At 39.7% G+C, this 24,103-nt stretch overlaps 1 protein-coding gene across 11 annotated transcripts in view; it reads left to right on the top strand.

Annotated features, from left to right (window-relative positions):
• Nucleotides 1-24,103, top strand: part of LOC129729718 (protein NDRG3) — a 136,002-nt gene that overhangs the window by 7,851 nt on the left and 104,048 nt on the right. For 4 of the 11 annotated variants that reach the window (XM_055688496.1, XM_055688490.1, XM_055688494.1 and 1 more), the window contains exon 1: nucleotides 21,815-22,478. Coding sequence is in view for 2 of the 11 variants with exons in the window: in XM_055688492.1 (XP_055544467.1) it covers nucleotides 11,484-11,527 (44 nt within the window). In the remaining 9 variants the exon portion in view is untranslated. Of the gene's footprint in view, nucleotides 1-11,073; nucleotides 11,528-21,811; nucleotides 22,479-24,103 lie in introns of those variants that run through there. The other 7 variants (XM_055688483.1, XM_055688479.1, XM_055688488.1 and 4 more) reach the window with 5 other exon arrangements.

Raw genomic sequence — 24,103 nt, 5'->3', positions numbered from 1 at the left:
ATCTACGGTGGAGCACAAGCGGACGACGGATAATGGCGACAGCTCATGAACCATGAGCTACAAGCGCTGCTTGGAGAGAACCCCATTGCACACCTGGCGAAAGACAACAGGTTGCGGTGGGCCGGTCACATCGTAAGAATGCCGGACGACAACCCTGTGAAATCACTTCTCTTCAGCAACCCTACCGGCACAAGAAATTAAAGGGCGCAGCGTGCATGATGGCTCGACCAGATCGAAAGAGACTTGCGAGTGATGAGACGTCTAGGGAACGGGTGAAACACAGCCCGAAACCAAGTAAAATGGCGACTTCTTGACACATCACGAGTTATTACAGCTCTCGTCTGACTGGTAAGGTGAGTAAGAGAGCAAGGGTTGAGAATCGATTCTGGGTGCAGAACTAGTTCTTAGCCAATGAATGACGACATCTCAATTTGTGTTGATTTTGATGCTCTGATAAGTAATATGGAATGTAGATATATTGAATACAATCATTCTCTGGGAAATTCTAGGGGGGGCTTCAGGCCCCCCTAGCCCCCCCGTAGTTGCGCCCATGCGTAAGACAGTTTAAAAACATTAAAAGACATTGTTCCTTAAAGTTACTCTTTTTTCGAGCTCTCCATAGGACACATACAAGAGCGTCATCTTGTTAAAAAATAACTACGTTTCTGTTCCGTCCACTCGAAAAGGTTTTTAACATGTTTGTAATTGGGTGTTCATGTCCTTCCCTTGCGTTCACACCCTGTTGGGTAGCGAAATTGTGTTTTAAAACTGTACCCCACTTAAAAACGACCATGTAATGCTGTGTACGGTAAAACCGAAAGCGAAAGTGCCAATTGAACTTGTCTGTTCTAATTGCATTACTACGGTTAACTATCTCACACCAGCCGGAAACACATGCTTCGTAGGTAGTTTCAGTATCGCACTGTGAATCACTAGATTGTTGGAGAATGGCGATAATCGCGGTTATTAAAGCTTGAAACCACCTACCGACCGGGCACTTGAAAAAGCTTGACTTTATTTTTTCTTCATCTATAATTTATTTGACACGGCACAAATACAATTTAATGTTTAACGGCGCCAATTATATCTGGTAGCTTACTTTCTAAAGTATCTTAATAACTAAAAGCAAATTTTTTATCCTCGCTGCCGACTACGAGCTGAAACTAAATCTAACTTAAAGCTAGAATGTTTTGCATTAAAAGCACTGGTTTGTTGTTTGATGGTTTTCCATTGCATAGGTAAGCAGCATATTGAATATGTTCCGCTGCTGGGCCAAGATATTACGGACTGGCATATTGGGTTGTCTCCCTCGGGACCTGAGAGTATCGTGCGGGTCTAGTTGCTGTTTCCGGATCCGGGGTCTAAACGTGTTCTTGTCGTTTGGTTGGATGTAGGCGGAAGGGAATAGGATTAAACTGGGGCGTGGATGGATTTCGGGAAAACGTATATAAGGGACATGTAGGATAGGTCACTGCTCGCCAAGACATCATGAACAGGAACAGCCGGCTGCCTACTTTCGGCCTGCAGGGAAGCTATTAATTTAGACCTGGCGTCACGGTGTACAGGGCATGACCAAACCACATGCTCTATGTCGTGATAACCGTCACCACAGGCACAGATACCACTTTCCCCGAGCCCAACACGACGGAGATGCGCGTCAAATCTATAGTGATTGGACATAAGCCGGGACATCACGCAAATGAAATCCCGACCTACATCCAACCCCTTGAACCACGGGTTCGTCGATACTTTGGGGATTATGGAATGTAACCACCTTCCCAATTTCCCTCTGGTCCAAGCATTTTGCCAACTGATGATCGTATTCTGACGTACAAGTGCGAAAAATTCATTAAAAGCAATTGGTCTTTCATAAATATCACCGTTTGTTGCGCCCACCTTAGCCAAAGAGTTCGCTTTCACATTGCCCGGTATCGAGCAGTGAGAAGGGACCCACGCTAAGGTAATCTGAAACGATTTTTCGGATAAAGCACTCAAATGTTCCCGTATTTTCCCCAGGAAATACGGAGAGTGCTTAACATCTTTCATCGATCGGAGAGCCTCGATAGAACTGAGACTGTCCGTAAAGATGAAATAATGGTCCGTGGGCATTTTTTCGATAATCTCTAGGGTGTACTGAATTGCAGCTAATTCTGCGACGTAAACAGAAGCAGGATTATCGAGCTTATAGGAGACGGCTAAATGATTATTGAAGATACCGAAGCCAGTGGACCCATCAAGAAGTGATCCGTCAGTGTAGAACATATTGTCGCAGTTGATGTTTCGATATTTATTGGAAAAAAATTTGGGGATCTGCTGCACGCGTAAATGATCCGGGATTCCACGAGTTTCTTCTATCATGGATGTATCGAAAAACACAGTAGAATCAGAAGTATTTGATAAGTCGACACGATTTGGAATATTCGAAGAAGGGTTAATATTTTGGGACATGTGATTGAAATACAATGTCATAAAACGGGTTTGAGAATTAAGTTCGATTAACCTTTCAAAATTTCAATCACGGGACGGTTCAAGACCTCACATTTGATAAGAATACGAGAAGACAGGCTCCAAAAGCGGGTTTTCAATGGTAGTACTCCAGCTAAGACCTCCAAACTCATCGTATGGGTCGATTGCATGCAACCTAAGGCGATACGCAAACAACGATATTGTATTCGCTCCAGTTTGATCAGATGTGTGTTTGCTGCGGAGCGGAAGCAGAAACACCCGTATTCAATAACAGACAATATCGTTGTTTGGTAAAGCCTTATAAGGTCTCCTGGATGGGCTCCCCACCATTTTCCGGTCATTGTACGAAGAAAATTCACTCTTTGTTGACATTTTTTCATCAGATACCTCACGTGACAACCCCAGGTGCCTTTAGAGTCGAACCAGATACCAAGATATTTGTGTACCAAAACCTGAGAAATCGTTTTACCCATTAATTGTGTTTGAAGCTGAGCAGGTTCATGCTTCCTAGAAAAAACTACTATCTCAGTCTTCTCCGGAGAGAATTCGATACCTAGCTGTAAAGCCCAAGCAGACAAATTGTCCAAGGTATCTTGCAATGGTCCTTGCAAATCGGCAGCTTTGGCTCCTGTAACAGAGATTACACTGTCGTCTGCAAGTTGTCTTATCGTGCATGAATTTACCAGACATTCGTCGATGTCATTTACATAAAAGTTGTAAAGAAGGGGGCTTAAACATGAGCCCTGGGGAAGACCCATGTAGCTAATGCGAAAAGTTGCCAAATCGCCGTGCGTAAAATGCATGTGCTTTTCGGACAGCAAATTGTGCAAAAAATTGTTTAAAATTGGAGAAAATCCTTGTCGGTGAAGTTTGCCCGAAAGAATGTCAATAGAAACGGAATCAAAAGCCCCCTTAATGTCCAAGAACGCAGACGCCATTTGTTCTTTGCGAGCATACGCCAGCTGAATATCTGTTGAAAGCAGCGCAAGACAATCATTCGTCCCTTTCGCACGGCGGAAGCCAAATTGAGTATCCGATAGTAGGCCATTTGATTCGACCCAATGGTCTAAACGACGGAGTATCATTTTTTCCATCAATTTCCGGATACAGGATAGCATTGCAATCGGCCTATAAGAGTTGTGATCAGAAGCTGGTTTCCCTGGTTTTTGGATGGCGATCACCTTCACTTGCCTCCAATCCTGCGGTACAATGTTTTGCTCCAGGAACTTATTGAACAAGTTCAACAAGCGCCTCTTGGCATTGCCGGGTAGATTCTTCAACAAGTGGATTTGATTCTATCTAACCCAGGCGCGTTATTGTTACAGGACAGGAGGGCAACTGAAAAATTCTGCCATCGTAAAAGGTGATTCTATCGCGTCGTGGCCCGGAGACGCATCACGAACAATATTTTGCTCAGGAACAGAGTCCGGACATACTTTCCTGGCAAAATCAAATATCCACCTACTTGAAGACTCCTCGCTTTCGTTGACCGTTACGCGATTCCGCATTCTTCGGGCTGTGTTCCAAAGAGTTCTCATCGATGTCTCCCTCGACGTCTCGTTCACGAACCGACGCCAATATCCGCGTTTCTTTGCTTTAGCCAAGCTTTTAAGCTTGGTATCAAGCTCCGAATACCGTAAATAGTCGCCAGGTATACCTCCCTTCTGGTAGGCCAAAAACGCGTCGGATCTTTGCGTGTAGACATCGGAGCACTCTTGGTCCCCCCACGGAGTGGGAGGCCGTTCTTTAATCGTTACGCCGGGATATTTCTTCGTTTGGGCTTGCAACGCGGCGTCGAGAATCAAGCCCGCGAGGAGGTTGTATTCTTCAAGTGGTGGATGATGTTGAATCGAATCGACCGCTTTTGAAATCATTTCCTCGTATAACTTCCAATCGACATTCCGTGTGAGGTCATACGGAATGTCAACTGGTCGCATGCGAGTTGACCCGTTATTAATTGAAATAAGAATAGGCAAATGGTCGCTACCGTGAGGATCTAGGATTACCTTCCATGTGCAATCCACCGTAACGACGTCGAACATAAGGATAGATCCAAAGCGCTTGGGCGCGCTGGAGGTTTCGGGATACGTGTCATTTCGCCGTTGTTTAAAATAGTCATGTCGAAGTCATCGCAAAGGTTATAGATTAAAGAGGAGCGGTTATCATTGTAAGGGGAACCCCAAGCCACGCCATGAGAGTTGAAGTCTCCCAAAATCAAACGTGGCGAGGGAAGAAGTTCTATTAAATCAAAGAGCAGCCGTTGCCCAACCTGTGCTCTGGGAGGAATATATATTGAGGCAATACAAAGCTCTTTACCTTGTATTGTCATTTGACATGCGACAACTTCGATGCCTGGAATCGAGGGGAGGTTAATACGATAGAAAGAATAGCACTTTTTAATCCCTAAAAGTACTCCTCCATATGGGGTGTCTCGATCAAGGCGAATAATATTAAAATCATGGAAGTTGAGATCAATATTTGAAGTAAGCCAAGTTTCACAAAGGGAAAATGCATCGCATTTGTTTTTATTTATCAAAACTTTAAACGAATCAATTTTTGGTAAAATACTTCTACAATTCCACTGTAAGACAGAGATAGAATCCTTCATATACGCAGTTGAATTAGGCATCGAAGGATACAATCGCTGCAAGGAGGGGCCATTGGGCAGTCAACTGCTTCAAAAATGATCTAACTGTTGGGAGAAATGCTGTAAGAAAAATTTTAATTGGATCGGGTACATTGAAAGTTTTAAAAATCCAGCCCACAATGTCAGAAAATTTCACTAATCCAGAGTTTGTTTCATCAACTGGATGTGCAAAAGGAACAACTGGGGTTTTAGATGTTCCTGGCAGTGCTGGGAACTCCTTCTGGGACTTTAAATTTGCAAGCCCAGGAGGAGTTTGCTTCGGTTTTTCCGCAGCACTGTTTGGTTTGCTTGTAACTTTCATTTCACTTTGAGAAATCTTAGGACCTTTTCTGGGAAGTTTAGGAGAGGAAATATTTTTCCTCCTTCTAGACTCCCCAGGATTGGCGTAAGATGTTCCCGCTGGTGAATCGTCAGAATCGGTTTCATCAGAGGACAACAGATCATAAGGGTTTGATGTAATGGGAGAAGTGGTAACGGTCTTCTTCAGCATCTCAGCGTAAGAACGCTTCCAACGCCCTTTGAGAGACCTCTTTATTTTATCCCTGCGCTGCATGTACACCGCACATGTCGAAAGCTCATGCTGACTCTCCCCACAGTGAATGCATTTTTCAGCATTTTTACTGCAGGAATCATCCGCATGATTCTCCCCACACTTGCCACAACGTGCCTTATTGCAGCAGTAGGCGGCGGTGTGGCCTAACTGCTTACAATTCAGGCAGTTCATGACGCGAGGCACATATAATCGCACAGGGAGACGAACCCGGTGGATAGAGACGTGGCTTGGTAGCGCTGTCCCGGTGAACGTAACTCGAAACGAGTCTGACGGGGTGTATACTGTTTTGCCACCGATGATCGATGCTGACCGCAATGGCTTGCAGTCGAGCACCTTTACATCGGGACAGGTTTTGTTTTTAAAGCACCCTTTGGCACTTGCCAGTATACACTCGACGGACAGACTCGAATCGGTTATGACACCGTCGATCTCCACGTCTCGTGCGGGTATGTAAACGCGATACTCGCGTGTGAAGAGCTCAGAGCAAGCTATATCGTTGGCCTCTTTCAGGTTACTGACCACGACACGGAGCTTGTTAGGCCGGACCTTGGAAATTTCGGTCACGCCCTTGTACTCCTTCGTCAGGTCTTTAGAAATCTGCAAGAGGTTCAACTGTTTCGATTTCGGTCCCGCCTTTGGCCGAAAATAGACAGCATAGCTGCCCTGGGCTCCGTCTGGGTAAAGCCTGGGGCGAGGGGGGACTGAAGAATGAACAGGGGAGGGGGTAACAGAAGGATCAGGGTCAGAGGGGTTCGGGGATGGTGGCGCGGGAGGCGAGGGATCTACATCCATCCCGCTAAGTCTAGCGCACTAGCGCCGACAAGAGCACGTACCTTTTTACTTCTCCCTTCCAGTAAGGTTGGTTGTCCGATCGTTCGAAGCTGCAGCCGTTACAGCCAGCAGCACCAATACAGCAGCACCAAACAGCCACCAGCAGCGAGCCAGGTGTGAGATCACTCCACACAGCGATACATCTCACTGTCAACTGATGGCTTCTTCTTTTTCCTCTTTTGTGTCTCGTTCACTGCTGTAGCACAATTCAGCCAGCAGCCGAATCGGCTTACGCACCAGCTGGTAGTCACGATGCGAAACAGTTGCACAAAGGCGCGACCTTGAACCCGGATTTATTTCACTCGACCAGGCAAACAATGCCAACACTTGTTCACACGTCTTTTGTTTTATATTCTATCGGAGCGATCACCGATCACACGTCCAATACTGATGCGTGTTCGGCACAGAATGAAAAGCTTGACTTCTCTGCTTTAATCGTGTCCAAATCACACATGTTAGTGGCATTGGAAATTCACCCCATTCATTTCGCTGTCAAATTGCCAAAACAAAAAACGATTGAATATGATTATTTCATATTACGCCATGATTCGTTTGGTCAGGTTGTACCGATTTTCGGACAAGCGAACAGAGCACCCAAATTTGCATTTAAATCGTACTGGACACAGTACTGGTAAGCGTTACATTAACCACCCGTTGACTTTGCCAACCGTACGCCAGTTAGTTTGAATTTTAATTCGTAAATAAATCCCCTTCTGAGCAAACAGGTTTATCTACGTCAACCCTTGTGGTGTGTTTTGTCGTTGCGGATCACATGATGAGTCAAGTCCCACTTGAACTCCCGCCCGTTCGAATAGGTATCAGCGAAGACCTCTCGAGTTTAGGCGACTGGCGTTATGTGATGACGTAGGATGCTCGAATATCGTACCATTTGATACAGATCTCACTTTTACGATATGACTTTTGTGTTGATTTCATATCTATTCGGTTAAAACGTTAGACTATTAATTCCAGGTCACCAAATGTGGAACACAACTCCGACTGTAGGATGTCTTCTCAAAACAGTTAGTGATTTGCATTCTGAGGCACAAGACGATAGATGATAATGATTTATATTAAGTCTTTAGTCAAATAACTGCACTGTTTAGAAACTACGTATGTGAAAATGTGTGAACAGTCCTATTTCAATCTATAAAAATGTTCTAGGGGATTCTTTGTGTAGTGCCCTGAATACCCATGAATTTACATATTTGATTGCATTCTATACTGTTTCATAGATAACGCGGCACAACAAAGATGAAAAACTACTTGAATGTATATCATACCAAGTGGTTTTAGCAAACAATCGACCTGTTAATTCTCTCATTGACTACCGTTGCGCTTTTTTCTGGTGGTTCTCGGGACTCGCCAAATGTTTATCAAAAAATAAACTAGCGATGCTTGTCAATCTCGTATCTATAACCAAAGACCAATAGACGTAACACTCTGACCTAACTCCATCACCGCAAAAAACGGTCTTTCAAATCTTCTCTCGAATAACAGTCGTCGAGCTGCAACAACGCTTGAGGCGCTGTTTCAACATTATAAACTTTATACAGTTGTTCAATTTGACAAATGCATATACGCTGGCGCTGCTATCGAAATAAAAAGCGTTGCTGTAACACAACATCAGATACTGACCGCTGAAAGGAGTTAGTGAGATTAGCAGTGGATATTAAATACGATAATATTCCACTACTAATTGAAGGAGAGAAGCAATTCGCAATAAAACAACTGTTTAAGCTGCCGGAAATTGGTAAAATTCTTTGTGTGAACTAGTAAAATTTGGTATTAAAATTTTAAACAATAAAAAAATTCTACACTGTCTAAAATCCCTTTTAGGTTTTTTTATTGCTTCATTCACGAGAATAGTGCATTCGAACATTAATCAACTGAGCAAAATCACTTCAAATCGCCTGGAAATACGCGAAAATTTAATCGACCATTTTTGATTTGAATGAAACTTTGCACACGTATTTGGCTTAGCAAACTGAGCATTTTTCACAGGTGGAGAGATTTTTTACACCCATGAGTTACATTCTAAAAGTGCGTATGCCTTTTGGCATAGGTTTTATTCAAAGCATTGTAGCTCAGAAACCGTTAGTTGGTTAATACGCAACTTTAAAAAAAAAATCCAGGATGGAGAAATGAAAAATATTTTTTTTATGAAAATTCTAATTCAAGCATTTTTCAAAATATTTGTATTCTGATGATTTTAAAAGATGCAGAGAGTCATTTTGAATTTAAAAGCTCTTGGTAGTAAACATTCTAAAGGCATCGGTTTTCGAGTTAATTCTGATTTAAGCTCGAAAAATTATAATTATTTTGGAAAATACACGTTTTTCTTAATTTGTCCATGGTTCTCCAGCAAAAAGCATACGTTCATTGGAATGCTTGATCAAAAATATAGAATTCATTCTTTGATAACAAAATGATTGGGCGAACGGTTCTCAAGAAAAGAGTTAAATGTTCTAAGTGATTTAAATATATACAAGAATCAAATATTTAATTTCGAGTTTTATTATCTTTGGAATATATTTTTTATGACATAGATACTATACAGAACTAGTTTCACCTTGTATTTTATATACATCATAAGTAAATGATTCGTCATCTTTTGAAAACAGCTTCGTTTGTATCTTATTTTTTGAAATCGGAACAAAAGAGTTATACTTTTGTGTGGCAGCTATTATTATAGATTTTTTTTAAATATTGCTCAATTCTGTTACTCCTTGTTTATATTCTTCATATGATACCCAAATAAATGACATTTTGGATGAATTTTTATTACTTATATGATTAGACCAATCATACAATTCTTTTGTGCTTGTAATGGGATGTTCATGTTCTTTAGCTAAACTTGCATTTCCTGCCATTCGTTTTAATATGCCACCAATTGCATCGCATGGGCCTTTACCATGAGAAGTCGCAAAAAATGCCACTATGCATCGACGTTATATTTTGTTTTGAACTTGCAAAAGCTTGCAAAGTTTTATCTATTTTTATATTGTGAGGCAGCTCCATCGGACATAAATATCGCTTTTTTTCAACTGTATTGTTGTTTTCAAAAAACTCATTAATTTGGCAATGAACACCTGAACCGCAACAGTATCATGATGGAGTACTTCCGATATTATGATGAAACTGATATTCCTAAGTTTTCCAGATTCTGAATAGTAAACAACGAAGGGATGAATGGTGGCTTGACTATTATTCCAATAACTACACAGCTTGACTGTTCAATATATTTAATTTTGCAATAACGTTTTCGTTTAATTTGAGTAAGCTTGATGAGCACCGATGATCAGGAAAGGGTTTACAGCATTTGGGCTAGGTGTATTCCATTTTCACTTTATTCATCTTCACAAAATGCAAACTGTTAGAAACACTTCTGGAGAAGTGCAATCGTAATTATATACGAAAACAGATATTATAAGTAACCCAGTAGTTATTGGTTGCGTACTTTACAAACAGTTGTTATTAGTAAACAAGTAGGTAGTGTTGCACGACAAACATATTTTTTTATAAAACATCCGGCAAGGGGGAACGTGTAGGTAGGCTAAGGTTTAGCGCTTGAGTTATTTATCCAATCGTTTTGTTGTCAAAGAATGAATTCTATATTTTTGATCAAGCATTCTAATGAACGAATTGTTTTTGCTGGAGAACCACGGACAAATTAAGAAAAACGTGTATTTTCCGAAATATTAATGATTTTTCGAGATTAAATTCAAAATAACTCGAAAACCGATGCCTCTAGAATGTTTACTACCAAGAGCTTTTTGATTCAAAATGACTCTCTGCATCTTTTAAAATCATCAGAATACAAATATTTTGAAAAATGTTTGAATTAGAATTTTCATAAAAAAATTAATCTACCCTAAAAAAATTATTTTTCATTTCTCCATGCTGGACTTTTTTTTAAAGTTGCGTATTAACGTCTAGTTTCTTTAAAAAAAAATAAAAAAAAATTCAACTCCTATTTTTTCAAATTGAAATTTAATGTTTATTTTTATTTTTTTTTGTCAAAAAAAAATTTTTTTTGTACAGTGCATATTTTTTTATTGTGCATTTTTAATTCCCTACAGCTCATTCTCAGACAATTTTTCTATACAACCAACGGTTTCTGGGCTACAATGCTTCGAATGAAACCTATGCCAAAAGGCATACGCCCTTTTAGAATGTAACTCATGGCTGTAAAAAATCTCTCCATCTGTGAAAAATGCTCAGTTTGCTAAGCCAAATACGTGTGCAAAGTTTCATTCATAGGTCCATAGGTCATTTGGCGCGATCTTGCTCAACTATAGCCGAACCAAAAACGGATTTCGTAAGCTCGAATTTCGTACCGATCACTAATCATCATCCGTCTGCTTTTTCACAATTTATCGTCTATTATTGGCAGCTGACTACCATTCTCCAGTATCGCGTACCAATTCGCGTGTTCTGCCCAAACTGCAGTTGTTCCGTCGTTAACGTTACCTTCAGTACCAATCAGCTCTCTTTTTCTCCAAAGTGTGTTTTTTTTACTATAACTAAGAAGGATAACCACACGAACGCAGAGAGGTATTGCCCTTGGCCGGGCTTTCGAGAAAATTGCAGCTTCTTGCCAACCGGTTGTTGTACCACTTGTTGAAACATAAGCCGGCTCGTTTGCCTGCATCACGCAGGCTAATTACGCAGATTCCTGCCCGGATACCGGCAGGCATTCAACTACGTGCCTCAACTGCTGTGAATCTATAAGAAAATAGTTTCAACGAGTGATGCGTCTATTCGCGGAATTCCGAGAGTAGTGCTATGAAGTGTTTGATTATCTAGTGAATTTTTATCTAGAAAAAGAGTTTAAAAAGTGATACAAAATTTTTCGAATGCAGAGTAAATAGCGCAATAAGAAAATAGTGCAAAAAATAGTAAGCGGATATCGCATATCGTAAAGCAAGAGGAACCACGTTTCACCGCAATCACACCAATTTGGTGGTACGTGATTTGACCAGAATGACTTCAATTACTACACAACCCCCGCACATCGCGACACCGCCGTAAGTATTTCAATGATTTTGTTATTGTGTTGCATACTGGGTGGTCATTTGTTTCTAAGTTGCATGATACGATCGTGATTATGTGATCACTTTTCTCCAAGATCGACAGATGACTTTAAAAAAAAACTCCCTTTCATATCGAGAAACTAGTTCGAATATTATTTCGTTGTGATTATGCAACTTTGAAACATTTTACTAATGTTTAACATTTTAGAAATGAAAATGAGAGTTTGTTCGAACGATTTAAAATTTTCGGTAATAACCATGATAGAACTATAGCCTTGCTTTTCCAAATACCGGTTATTGTGTCAACTATAAACTTAATGAGCGTATTATTAATTGGAGAAGATTTCGACACATTTTGGGCACAGCCATACAAATTTGTATGGGAAAACCTACTATTTTGCATTTACCTTCCTAGAGAGTTCAACAATGTTCTAATGATGCACTACATTACGTTAAAGTATAGTTTTTAAGATGCCTAACAACTTTTCACAAGACACTGAAGAGCTAGGATGTAGGTGCCGGCGTCAGTAGGATTCCCATCAGAAGTGACCTGTCGTAACGAGTTTATACACTCAGCTGGATCAAGCAAACAAATTTTGGTCAATATTCTAGGTATTCTAGGCATAGGTAGAAGGTAGTGTTCTTCTGATGAAAACCTAACTGACGCCGCTACACTGTCAGTGTTGGCAGAAAAAATGATTTGCAACATAAATTTCGACATACTCAACTTTGAATAGCTCAAGCATTTTTTTGGGACACCCTAGTTCTTTAGTGTCTTTGGCCAAGTTGTTAGGCATCAAAAAACCCAACATTTGAAGTCATTAAACCTATAGTTTGAGCCATTTCGAGCTCTTTAGAATGGAAAATGCAATAAAGTTGGTTTTTCCATACAAATCTCCATATAAATTTGAAATGCAGTTCGCACAGCGGGACAAAACCAATCGACTTTCGATAAATTTAGAATTGTTATGGCCCCAAATGGAACAAAACAACTTGGTTCTGACTTTCTGCTATGAAGTTTCGCTTTTCCATAAAACGACGCTCCACTCTAGTCATGAGCGTAGCCAGAATTTCAAATAGGGGGGGCAAGCTCTTCAAAATTTCAGTAGTAAAAAAATGGTACACTAAGGTCGCTTTTTACGCGGTTGTTTTTACGCGGCTTTTTTTACGTGAATTCCGGAATTTACGCGGATTTCGAAACTTACGCTTTTTTACGCGGATTCCGGAGTTTACGCGTTTTTTTACGCGGCAAGTATCCCCCGCGTAAAAAACGACTTAAGTGTGTTTTGAAAAATAGAAATAAATACTAGTCTTTAGTGATTGTTACATCAAGGCAACCAGTGAAAAGTTGTGCTTGACATCAGAGTGGAAAATTTGATTATTCTTTGTCCAATCTCGAATATAAATAGATGTCCTTTACTAAAAACTCTTAAGTACATTTAAACCTTTGGACATATTATTTTGGCGACGAGGATCTCGAGAATCCACGAACATGGCAGAAGATTAAGTTGATCAGCAGCCGCAACAGGGAGTTCAAGATATGATTTACAAGATGGCCCAAATTTTACAGCGGATAGCGGTCCAGCAGAAGCAGCGTCAGTGTCAAACCCCGGAGCAGATTTTTGAGTCCCTCCCTTCGAACATCATCGAGTTTGTCTTCGACGAAGAAAACGGAGTTACGTTCGGACGTTGTTGTTTAACCGCTACCAGGACCTCTTCGAGAACGATGCAGACCAGCTGAATGATGCGGCGAAGGTACGTTTACTTCTCCGGAAGCTGGATACCCAATCGCACAGCCGCTATCTCAACTACATCCTGTCAAAGCTTTCTAAGGACGTGAAGATTGAAGACACAGTCAAGATTCTCAATAACATCTTCGGGCATCAAACGTCAAACGTTCCGGAAGCGGTTCATGTGTCTTTTCACGATTGTTGTTAACCATCTGCCGATGACCACTCAGCAAGCACAGAGCACTCAACCGCTGTTCAAATATTGTTGACCTCAGCCGGGTTTTCACCCGACGTAATGTGCTGAACGAGCGTTCAATCGTGCATGTTTCCATGGTAGAGCAAGTACAATTTTAACTGCTTTCTCAGTCGCAGGGAAGAAAGAACGGGCTTTGGCTAGCAGGTCTATAAGATCTTCCAAGTTCTTACGGTCTGCTCTCGTACTGCTGCAATGTAAATACAAAACTTCCACCTCCCCAACAAAATTGTCAACTTCATAAAAAATTACGAAATTTTCGGTTTTGCGCTTGAACTCTTCCAACGACATGCGTATTACGTTAGCGGGATGCAGCAGAGACAACGCGTAGGCAGGTGAACTATCTTCATCGAACCGTGTTTCCAGTGAGGTTACAAGAGAATCGAGGTAAGGAATTGTCACAGCTCGGTTCCAATACTCCAAGCTAGTTGATGCAGGCGGATTTACCCGGTGGATCAACTGAAAAACCTGCGCAATTCCACGCAACATAGCGCAGGCATTTCAATCAATTATTTTTGATCTGGCCATTACTTTACACAGATGTTTCTATGGGCTAAAGATGTCGTTTTGTACTATTGGAATTATTGAAAGCAAAATTCTGCACCAATGTCAACATTTAGGGGGGGGGGGGGTCAATGACCCCCCCTGCCCCCCTCTGGCTATACCTATGACTCTAGTAGTCATATTATATTAACGAGAAATGAAAAGAATAACTCAATGATGAATGACAATGTCACTCGTACCCGATCGATTGCATTTTTCAGGATCATCTCAACCAAAGAACTGGTATAGTAGCCTTCAAGCGTAACGAACACCTAATTTTGTACTGTTCATCCTTAAACTTCTATCTCTGCCGTCACAATCTGCTTCAATTTGTTCTGGGGCACAAATAATGTACACTAAGTCGCTTTTTACGCGGGGGATACATGCCGCGTAAAAGGAAACCGCGTAAATTTCGGAATCCGCGTGAATTCCGGAATCTGCGTAAAAAAACCGCGTAAATTCCGGGATCCGCGTAAGCAAAAAAAAAACCGCGTAAATTCCGGAATCCGCGTAAAAATAGCCGCGTGAAAGCGGCCTTAGTGTACTAAATATATCTTTTGAACAAAACATGCAAAAATTTTAAGAAATTGCTCAAAACTAGTTTGCCGGATCAGGTAGTATGGAGATAATCATCGTTGAAAAACACGTACATTTTGTAGACAAAATTGAGCATTCTGAGTTGTTTCCTAACCACATCCAAAAAATTTCAAACCTTGAAATAAGCGGACTGAGTGTTAAGAGAATGTTAACTAATATGAACAATGGATGTTTAATATGTCCCACACAGAAAAATAAAACTACCCAAATATGCATATTTTTGACGCAAATCAGCTCTTTTGTTCGGGAAGGTACTTTTAGGTTAAAATGATTTACCTGCTTTTGAGTACCTGCACGGAAGTCATCATTTAGGTAAAATTGAAAACCTTGAAACATGAATATCAATATCAAAAAAAACTCCATACAAATTTTTACCCAAAATTAGGTATTCGTATTTTATTAAGCTGTTGCGTTGTTTTCACCAATTTTTATGCGTATTATTTACCTAAACCAGTGAAAACATTCAGGTTTGCGTTAATCTACGTTGTTTTAAGGTATTCGCTTGGTAATATATTTTTTGTCTGCAAATCTCTAACATTTTAGAAATGACAGTTCGGTAGATTTCTCAACTCTTATTGATGGAACATCAAAAAAATATTCAAAAATAATTGTGAATTTTTATTACATATTGACTTTATCCTTATTCTCAAACATTCAATGGGATAAAGCTGGAGACAGTTTAATTATTTTTCTAAACACAATCTACACTATCATCGTTAAACCATTGTAAAATAGTTTTAATTTTAAAAATACCTGCTTTTTCTTATACTAATCGATGACCGACCTTTCAGTAGGCACTACGTAATTTGCCTTAGATCTCTGCGAGTTTTCTTTGGTTTTAAAATTGAAAAATTACATATTTTTCAAATTTTCTCTGACTGGCAAGTAGTGCACAAATTTATATTGCTGTTGCTGGTTTGTGGGAAATAAAACCCCAATAGTGCACAAGGTGACGTTGCTGCTGTTGGCTTGTGTAAAATATAACCCTGGTTTACGTGTTATGACAGGGATGCCAGATGTGAAGACATGTCTCAACTTTGAAGACATTGAAGCGCGTGTGCACCCGATTTAATGTGTTTACTGGAATTTTTGTTAACTTTCAATGGGAGCCGTGTTCACAGATTTCCTGTGTATGAAAACATTGTTTTGTGGAGTATGAAGACATCCCTGTGTCAAGATTTCTTGACAGCAGGGTTTGTCTTAAAATCACTTAGAGTTGTTAAAATTCGAAATCGATTTTTTCGATTTTGACATTTCTTATCACAAGGAAAAATAATATACATACCCCTAAAACACCCTATTAACTAGCAATACTCAGAGGGAGAGATATGCGAAGAGAATGTTGTGAACCAAACGAACATGTCAAAATCCGAGCCAAACGAACTAGAAAGGTTACACATTGAGAGGTATTGCAATCAGGTACAATAAAGGATATTTTTATTTTCACACGTTTCCGTGTTCTGTTACTAAACAATGAATTGAGAATGCTCCAAAATTGCTTTATCACACTAATTTTTAACTGGTAGTTCACAAACCTTTTTATGGTCAACAAAATAACGATCAGTTATGCTGCAAGTATATAAAATTATTCCTAAATATAAAATTCAACACCTTTACGGTTTTTGTGATGCATTTTATTATTCCTTAAAACTTCCACCGTCAATATCAGTTATACGAGTCGAAAGAAAAAGGTAGTCAACATTGCGCTTTGAGAAGAGATCTGGCACCTCTGACATGTGAAACCTAGTTGCCAAATTGGTGTTTTTTTTTCATCGCTTATCTCTCTCTTGAGTATCTCTACTATTAACAATAGATCATTGCACACGAAAAATAACCTCACTTTTTTGACATTTCCCACGGGTCTGTTTATAAGGTGTTAGAACTTTTTTCCATTCTCCGTATAGAGATAGAAGTGAAAATGAATGATACGAGTGCGAAAAAGATCGGAAAACTCTCCGCTTATGAGAATTCGGTACTACCAGGCAGTAAAATTAAGCGTAATTTGAGCAACACACTTTTCACTGAAGCCGAAATTTCAGAAGTTCATGTAAACCATGTAAACAAACCCGCGACCCCTGTCAAATCTCTTTATTCTTCTTTTTTTGTGACGTCACCGTGCAATGATCTATACAACGAAGATATATTTAGAAGTCACTGACAATGTTTTCATGGTAAAATTATTGTCGGTGGTAGATTAAACAACAAAAAACGTTGTTTAAAGATGGTAATAACAAAAAACATGTACAAGCTTACAGTAAACATACCATGTTTTTTATGGTTACAATAAAAAACATTGTCCATTTACTGTTCTCACCGCAAAATATATTGTAAATTTTTTTTTCTGGTTTAAAGACTGTTTTATAAAGAGATACGCGAAGAGAATATTCTATTCCAAACAATTCTGGCAACCACATTTAATTTCGCATGACTTTTCATACGCACTAGAAAGTGTAATGAAATTCCGAAGCTTCGTAAGGGTATATTACTGAGTTTCAAAGCTTGTTTATACATTTTTTTATTTTTCAATGCACCACTCATAATACGAGCATAACGAATACATTTTCAGTCCAAACCATAATTGCACGTGGTTCACAACATTTATACTGATTACAATACACATTCTGTACGAAAAGTAACACTCCTGAGTTTGTTTACTTTACACACTTGGAGCCTTGATTTGACGGTTCAATTGGAGTTTTCGACCTCACTCTTTGCGTATCTGTTTATAACACTGTCTGTATTCGCTACTACGTGCAAGACACCTTCGTAGTCCCGAATTCATTTTTATCATAGATAGTAACTGCTACCACACTAGCAAAAAACATCCAATAAGTGTTCAACTGTTTGTTTGTTCAGCTGCCTAAAACGTAGCATTGCAAATAAAACAGCTGTTTGTTTCTGTTTTTCTCGAAGCTTGGCACTAACACATTAGCTTATATCCCAAATAAATCTATCAATTTCCGGATTTCTGATTGCGCGCTAGACAAACCTCAAAATCTTCGAAATATTTGACAATGTGACAGATTTTTGCCAGATTTTGTTCTCATTATCTCGCAGAAAGGTAGCAGCTGGCGGAAAATTGATTTTTCTACGCGTTTAAATTCGAACAGATATGTTTGATTTCAGTTCGAAGTATAAACTTAGGGGGTTATATCTACCAAAATTTTTTTTTCTTGTCATTTTTTTTATTGGCTTAAATCATGCTAAAACTATCCTAGAATCAAAATCTACATCGCTCAAGTACTGATCTAAACTCAAAATTCGTTTAAATCTATTTTTACCGAACAACTTTCATGCTCCAAAAAACATTTTTTGTTTATTTTGGCGATGCTCGTTTTTGTTTTTAATTTCGAGGCTGTGTAAACTAGTAGAAGTTACCTATGATCCATATCGTGTTTCAAATTTGTAGTATAGAGCCTTAGATCAGATAAAATAAAAGGAAGAAGAGGAAGATAAAGCCCACAAGGGACAACTTTGCGGCTCAGGGGTAGCTGACTGAAGGTTAAAAAATTATTAGGGGCTTTACTGTTGCGATTCTTAAGATTTATAGCAAACTTAAACGCGTTTTTCTCAAAACCATGTTTTCAAATTCGGCGAGCAGTAGAACTGAAAAAGTTTACATCTGATTGACTTGAAATTTTAACTGTAGCTTCTTCATTAGATTATCTAGTGAAGTACACACGATTTTAGCGATTGATTAACAACAACAAAAGTCATAAACAATTAAAGCCGATTTTTTTTTGTCGAAACAGTTTTTTTTTCAAACCGTTGCCATTTTGCGAAGAAAAATTCTAAAAATATAATCATGTGTACTTCACTAGCGACACTTATGTAGATAATGAAAAAAGTAGGAGGGTGGTATTCAAGACACTACCGCATGACGTTGACTACCGTATTCTTAAAAAAAAAAAAAAATATTCCATTGAAGCAAATAGTAGAGGGAATTGCAACGCTTCTTTTACAAAACTTCTGTAACAAAATTTCGTGGCTCCAAAAGGTACCAGTTTCCGATTATTCTCGTTCAGAATTCCAGCCATTTTAGTATTTTGCAGTAGCCATTTATTACTAACAGCCACCAGCATAACGGGTGAAACCGGCACGAGATGACCGGTACTATTTTTTTAAGAATACGGTAGTCAACGTCATGCGGTCGTGTCTTGAATACCACCCTCCTACTTTTTGTTTTTGGTTAGTCCGTCCAGAATTCCAGCCATTTTAGTATTTTGCAGTGCCATTTATTACTAACAGCCACCAGCATAACGAGTAAAACCGGCACGAGATGACCGGTACTCTTGTCTTTCCTCCTTTCAGCTGCTATCACCTAGCATCCGCATGTCGCTGGTGCAGTTTTGGAATCAAAATGATGGGGCGCTGGCCGCTGTCGTAAAATTAACACCAACAAACAGATGCATATTTGCAAGGTTTTATCCGCTAGCAGCAGCATTTTGTAATAAAACAGAAAATTCAATTAGCCGCTTCTGTAACAAAATTTCGAGGCACCAAAAGGGGCCAGGTGCCGAATATATCCATGTTTTTGGTCAGTCCGTTTAGAATTCTTTCAAGATAGCGTCCGTATGTAGCCGGTACGGTTTAGTAATGAAACTGATGGGGTGAAATGTTCGAACGGTACGTTTTATACCAAGGCTTCGTCAGATAAATTAAAAGAGGGATGGGCTACGCAAATTATGGAATGGAAGAGACAAATGTTTCTTGAAAGCTGCGCCGGCCGCTGTCATAATATTAACACCAACACAAACATGCATTTTTGCAAGGTTTTTTCCGCTAGCAGCAGCATAAACATCGGAAACAGAAAGTGACCACAACAATAACAACAAAGTCAGATCGATTGTATCCGTTAGTGTCGACTGTGCTTGGGAAGAGAGGTAGTGATTGGCTGCGCGGTATGATTTAGACAATCGATATTGATTACCAATTTTTCAATAGTGTATCTCAAAAATAGTTTGTTTTTGTTACATAAATTTAACCGTAAAAGAGTTTCTGATCGATTGATGCCAAAACCTCGAAAACCTGATTATAGATGACTGCAAAATAAGCGCTCAAAACCTGACCACTTTTCCCTGGTTTTCTCTGGTTGAATTACTAGATTTGCAAATTCAGGGGCCTAACTTCGATATAGACGTTAGTCAACGTCAAAAAATTTTGTTTTGGTTATGGGTGGAGTTGGGCACGACTTCTACTACTCGCCGCGGAACAACTTTTAAAAAAAGCGGTTCACGGCAATCGCTGCACAGCCGCCATTTTGTAACAAAAATAGCAATAAAAATATTTTTTCTATTCTGCAAGAGTTGCTCAATCCAATGATATATTACTTATATACCTTACATCTCAAATGTCCTGTAAAAAAATCATGAAAAAAGCCTTGTTGTTTTGAGCATTTGGTAGATATAACCCCTTAAGAAGTAGCGGGGGCCTAGTGTGGTTGGTAACGTCTCCGCCAACCACGCTCGACGCCTGGGTTCGAATCCCACCGCCGACATAGGTGTCGATGGTTGTGAGGTGGCGTGATCCACTCACAACCAACCCAACTGGTCTAGATTCAATCCTAGCCGACACCGGAAGATTTTCTGAGGCGTAAAATCTCTGGGATCACGCCTTCCATCGCATGAGGAAGTAAAGCCGTTGGCGCCGGTCCGTTAATAAACGGGTCGTGAGTTAGGGTCCTGGGTGTGGAGTCGCCTCCCTGGGCGTCGGTGATTGGCCACAACAGTGGCGGAACTAGACCGACGGAAAATAAGCGAGAATAAAAAAAAACCCTTAAGAATTCTGCTCCACATGAATTGGGTTGTTGAGCTCGAGGGGCGAGACAGCTTTTATCTGAGTTACTTTTATGCTTGGGAGTAGCTCTAATTTACTCAATATTACTCCGAAATTTTCAGATGGTTCACATCTTCGATTACCTTGAGAACAAGAAAAATATATGAGCGGTTAGACCGAGTAACATTCATATTTAAATTCGCGGTGGGGGAAAGGTTTAAGGATGGATTTTCAGAGACACGAGAGTTACTCAGATTTGCTCTTTATTTTTCACGTTTTCTCAGAAAAACTCAAATTTTCTCACTTTTATCCGAGTTGCTCTTTTACTTGGGAGTTACTCTAATTTACTCAATATTACTCCGAAATTCTCAGATGATTCACATCTTTGATTACCTTGAAAGCAAGAAATATATATGAACGGTGGGACCGAGCAACATTCATATGTATATATGCGGTGGGAAAATAGTTTAAGGATGCATATTCAGAGACACGAGAGTTACTCAGATTTGCTCTTTATTTTTCAGGTTTCCTCAGAAAAACTCGGAAAACCTCAAATTTACTCACTGTCTTACCCCTCGGTTGAGCTATACTAGTTTTTATCCAGCTTTTTACGCGCCATAATGGCGGACGCTATAATGCAAAGTTCGTAATAAATTACTCACCCTTTTGACAACTCTGCTTACGTCAGTTTGAAGTCTTCATACAATTTATCAAAAGAAAAATTTATCTGGTAACACTTGTGTTGCCAATCTTTCAGAAATCGCAAATCTGACGTAAGCAGAGAGGTTCGCATATTACGAACACGCATTATAGCGACCGCCATTATGGTGTGTAAAAAGCTGGATACATTATTTGTAAAAGCGTTTTATAACTAAAATGCAATTTAAAAAAAAATATCGTTATATCGTTGCTATATCGTTGTCCTTCGGTTATGGGCAACAATTCTTTTTAAATTACGTTTTGCTCAGCAAAACTTACTCTTCTACCTGATATATAAGAAACAGGAGTTCGTATATTGCTAAACAACCCATTATACGCATGGTTGTGATTTCAAGTTAATTTAAAAAATATCTTTTGAATAAATATGAACGTGCTTTGCGAACGTTGTTCCGTGCTATCACCAAAGACACGAACCATAACAAACACGCTCGCCAAGTTGCTGCATCTAGTACTGCAGATTTCAGCAGCCTAATTCACCACTTCGCGCACTGTCACTCATATAATTCACCACTGCAAATCGGTATCGGCGTGCGTGACAGCTGTCATGGCAACAAACTTCACTGCGAGCTCGCAGCAGAGAACACACCGTGAGAGAGCGCACTGTCATTTATTTTGCACTCTCTCGATTTCGGGGCCGACTTTGTCCTGTTGTGGTTGATTATTCGCAGTCCAGTTTGCTGGAGTTTAGAGTGTCAGGAACCGAGTCTGAAGGTGGACGTATTTGTTTGGGTTTTCAGTGGTTCAGTGCTTTCAAGAGAGTTGTAAAGTGTACATACTGAAAAGGTAGATTTTTGTGTAGCCGAAGCCAGGTGTCATAGGAAAGTAGTGAAGAACCCCACGGTGTAGGGCGGAAAATTATAGTAGCTCTAAATAGAGAGTACAAGGTGTCTATATTCCAAGCTGCGAAGGTTGTTTTCGAAGCTGTCAGTCTAGTGCGTGACTCAAGCGGCCTAAATTGGGGCAAGTGAGCTGCTATTCTGTTGGATAGCTAGTGAGTTTGATTTTGGGCAAGTAACAGAACGTGACGGGTGTCAAGAAGTTGGAGTACAGAAATTGCTACACCATCCACGGCCAAATTATTGATTCAAAAGGTTTCTAAGGTTCTCGTATGTTTGCGCCTCTTCCGTTGGAAGTGAGGCGATAAGTTTTTTTTCCGCTGAATAGCGAGCAAGTGTTTATCTAGCCATAGCGTACGCTATTTAGAGCGAAGCTGTTGTGTAACACTCGATAAGTACACGACTAGTGCCAACGAAAGTACAGCGACTGACAGCGTTTGCCCCTTTGGGAAGTACTTGAGAGCTCATCTAAAAGCGATAAACAAGTCAAGGTATGTTCTTTTGATTTCATCCCAACTCTCTTTCGTCCTTCTTCACAACTCCCTTCTAACTAGGCGATATTCTGTTTTGGTGATTGGTGCGTCTGTGTTCAGGTTTAACACTTAAGTATAGAATAGCTAGAACTAGTGAGTGATGAAGGCAAAACATAATCTTGCGTGTGTGTTTAGCGAGTGTTTTCTACGCCTGTATAAAACTAACTGCGTAACGTACTTTGATTTGATAGTACTAATCAGGGACTTTAAGGCTAACATAAATTTTGTTTTTACTAACTTAAAAAAAAGCTGTGGGAATATTATCTAGCTTTGAGATGGGATTCTTTATGCTCTAACTTTTACATCATGGAACATCTGCAAATTTTTATCGTTTAAAGCTACGTAACAATTGTTTCGCAAGACAAATATCGATTTTCTACTAACCGCCAGAGTCATCATTATCATCGCCATCGGGCATCATCAGTACTGTACCATCATTACCACCAATTGCTGTTGAACCGCAACCGTAAAATAACCGATTCGTTATCGCTCCCAGTACCAATGAATCATCAATGCAGCACGGCTCTCGGTTGTCCTTCTGTTTTTTTTCGCAGTGCTTGATCCTTTTTCTTTCGTTTGTTAGCTTGTCATATCCTTATACGATTTTGTGATGGTCCGTTTCACTTTCTCGTCACATGGTCACATCGTTATCGAAGTCACGTTTCGCTCGAGCAGTAAAAATTGACACCCCGAACATGGGCATCGGGTTCACGACATGATGTATAGAACTGGGAAAGGGCGTTTGTTGGGCGTGAGTTTGCTTTGTAGATCTGAAGAAATAAAGACGGCCTTGTAATTGTCTGTACGAGTCCCCGGCTGGTGTTTAACTTGCTTTGAACTTCAGAAAAACATAATAGGAGTAGATTTTTTTTCGGTTTTTATGTAGGCACATGTTTTCAATTTTACTCTCGAGTGCTTGGCACTTGCATTTGCAGCTTTTTGATAGAACTTTTCTGTTGACTGAATTTATGTTTGATTTTCCAACAGGATTATGGTTGTGATCATCTTTAAATTAGCCTCCACAGTCGGCTGGGTTAAATTTAATAGGACGTCTTCGGCCGGTTTAGGAAAAAAAATCACTTGATTCTAGTTTATGATAATCGTGGTTCTCAATCAATTCAACATGTTTTTTTAGTCATTTTCGTTTTGGCGATGTCGTCGTCTGAAATTGAATGCTCTTCCATTCTCTAATTTATTCAGAAATTATATTTTTTATCCTAGATTACATGACGTCAGTAGGCGGTATCCAATGATAATAGATTGTGCTTAAAACGGGACAACTAAGTTAATTAACCTCTTGCAATTTTGGCTAAGCGTCCCGACTTTGTGGAAGTGGGTCGAGGAAGAACATTATGCTAAAAAAGTTGCCTTTAAATTGATAAAATTTCCTCCGCCTAATGAGAAATGCTTCAACGCAAAAGTGTCAGTGCTAAAAGCATTATGAGAGGTAAAAATGAAAACAGATGGGGAACTAAGTTAAGGAGGACGAAGTATATCGCCTCAAGCTGTCTGTTCAATAAGTGGTATAGATCCACCGGAAGATATTTTAAGGAAAACTACCGGCACTTTTGCTCCAATAGCTT

Source organism: Wyeomyia smithii, chromosome 3 (genome assembly GCF_029784165.1).
Source record: "Wyeomyia smithii strain HCP4-BCI-WySm-NY-G18 chromosome 3, ASM2978416v1, whole genome shotgun sequence".
Classification (NCBI taxonomy): Eukaryota; Metazoa; Arthropoda; class Insecta; order Diptera; family Culicidae; genus Wyeomyia; species Wyeomyia smithii.
Note: the sequence above shows the minus strand (reverse complement) of the source record. Positions and strands in the feature narration are given on the sequence as shown.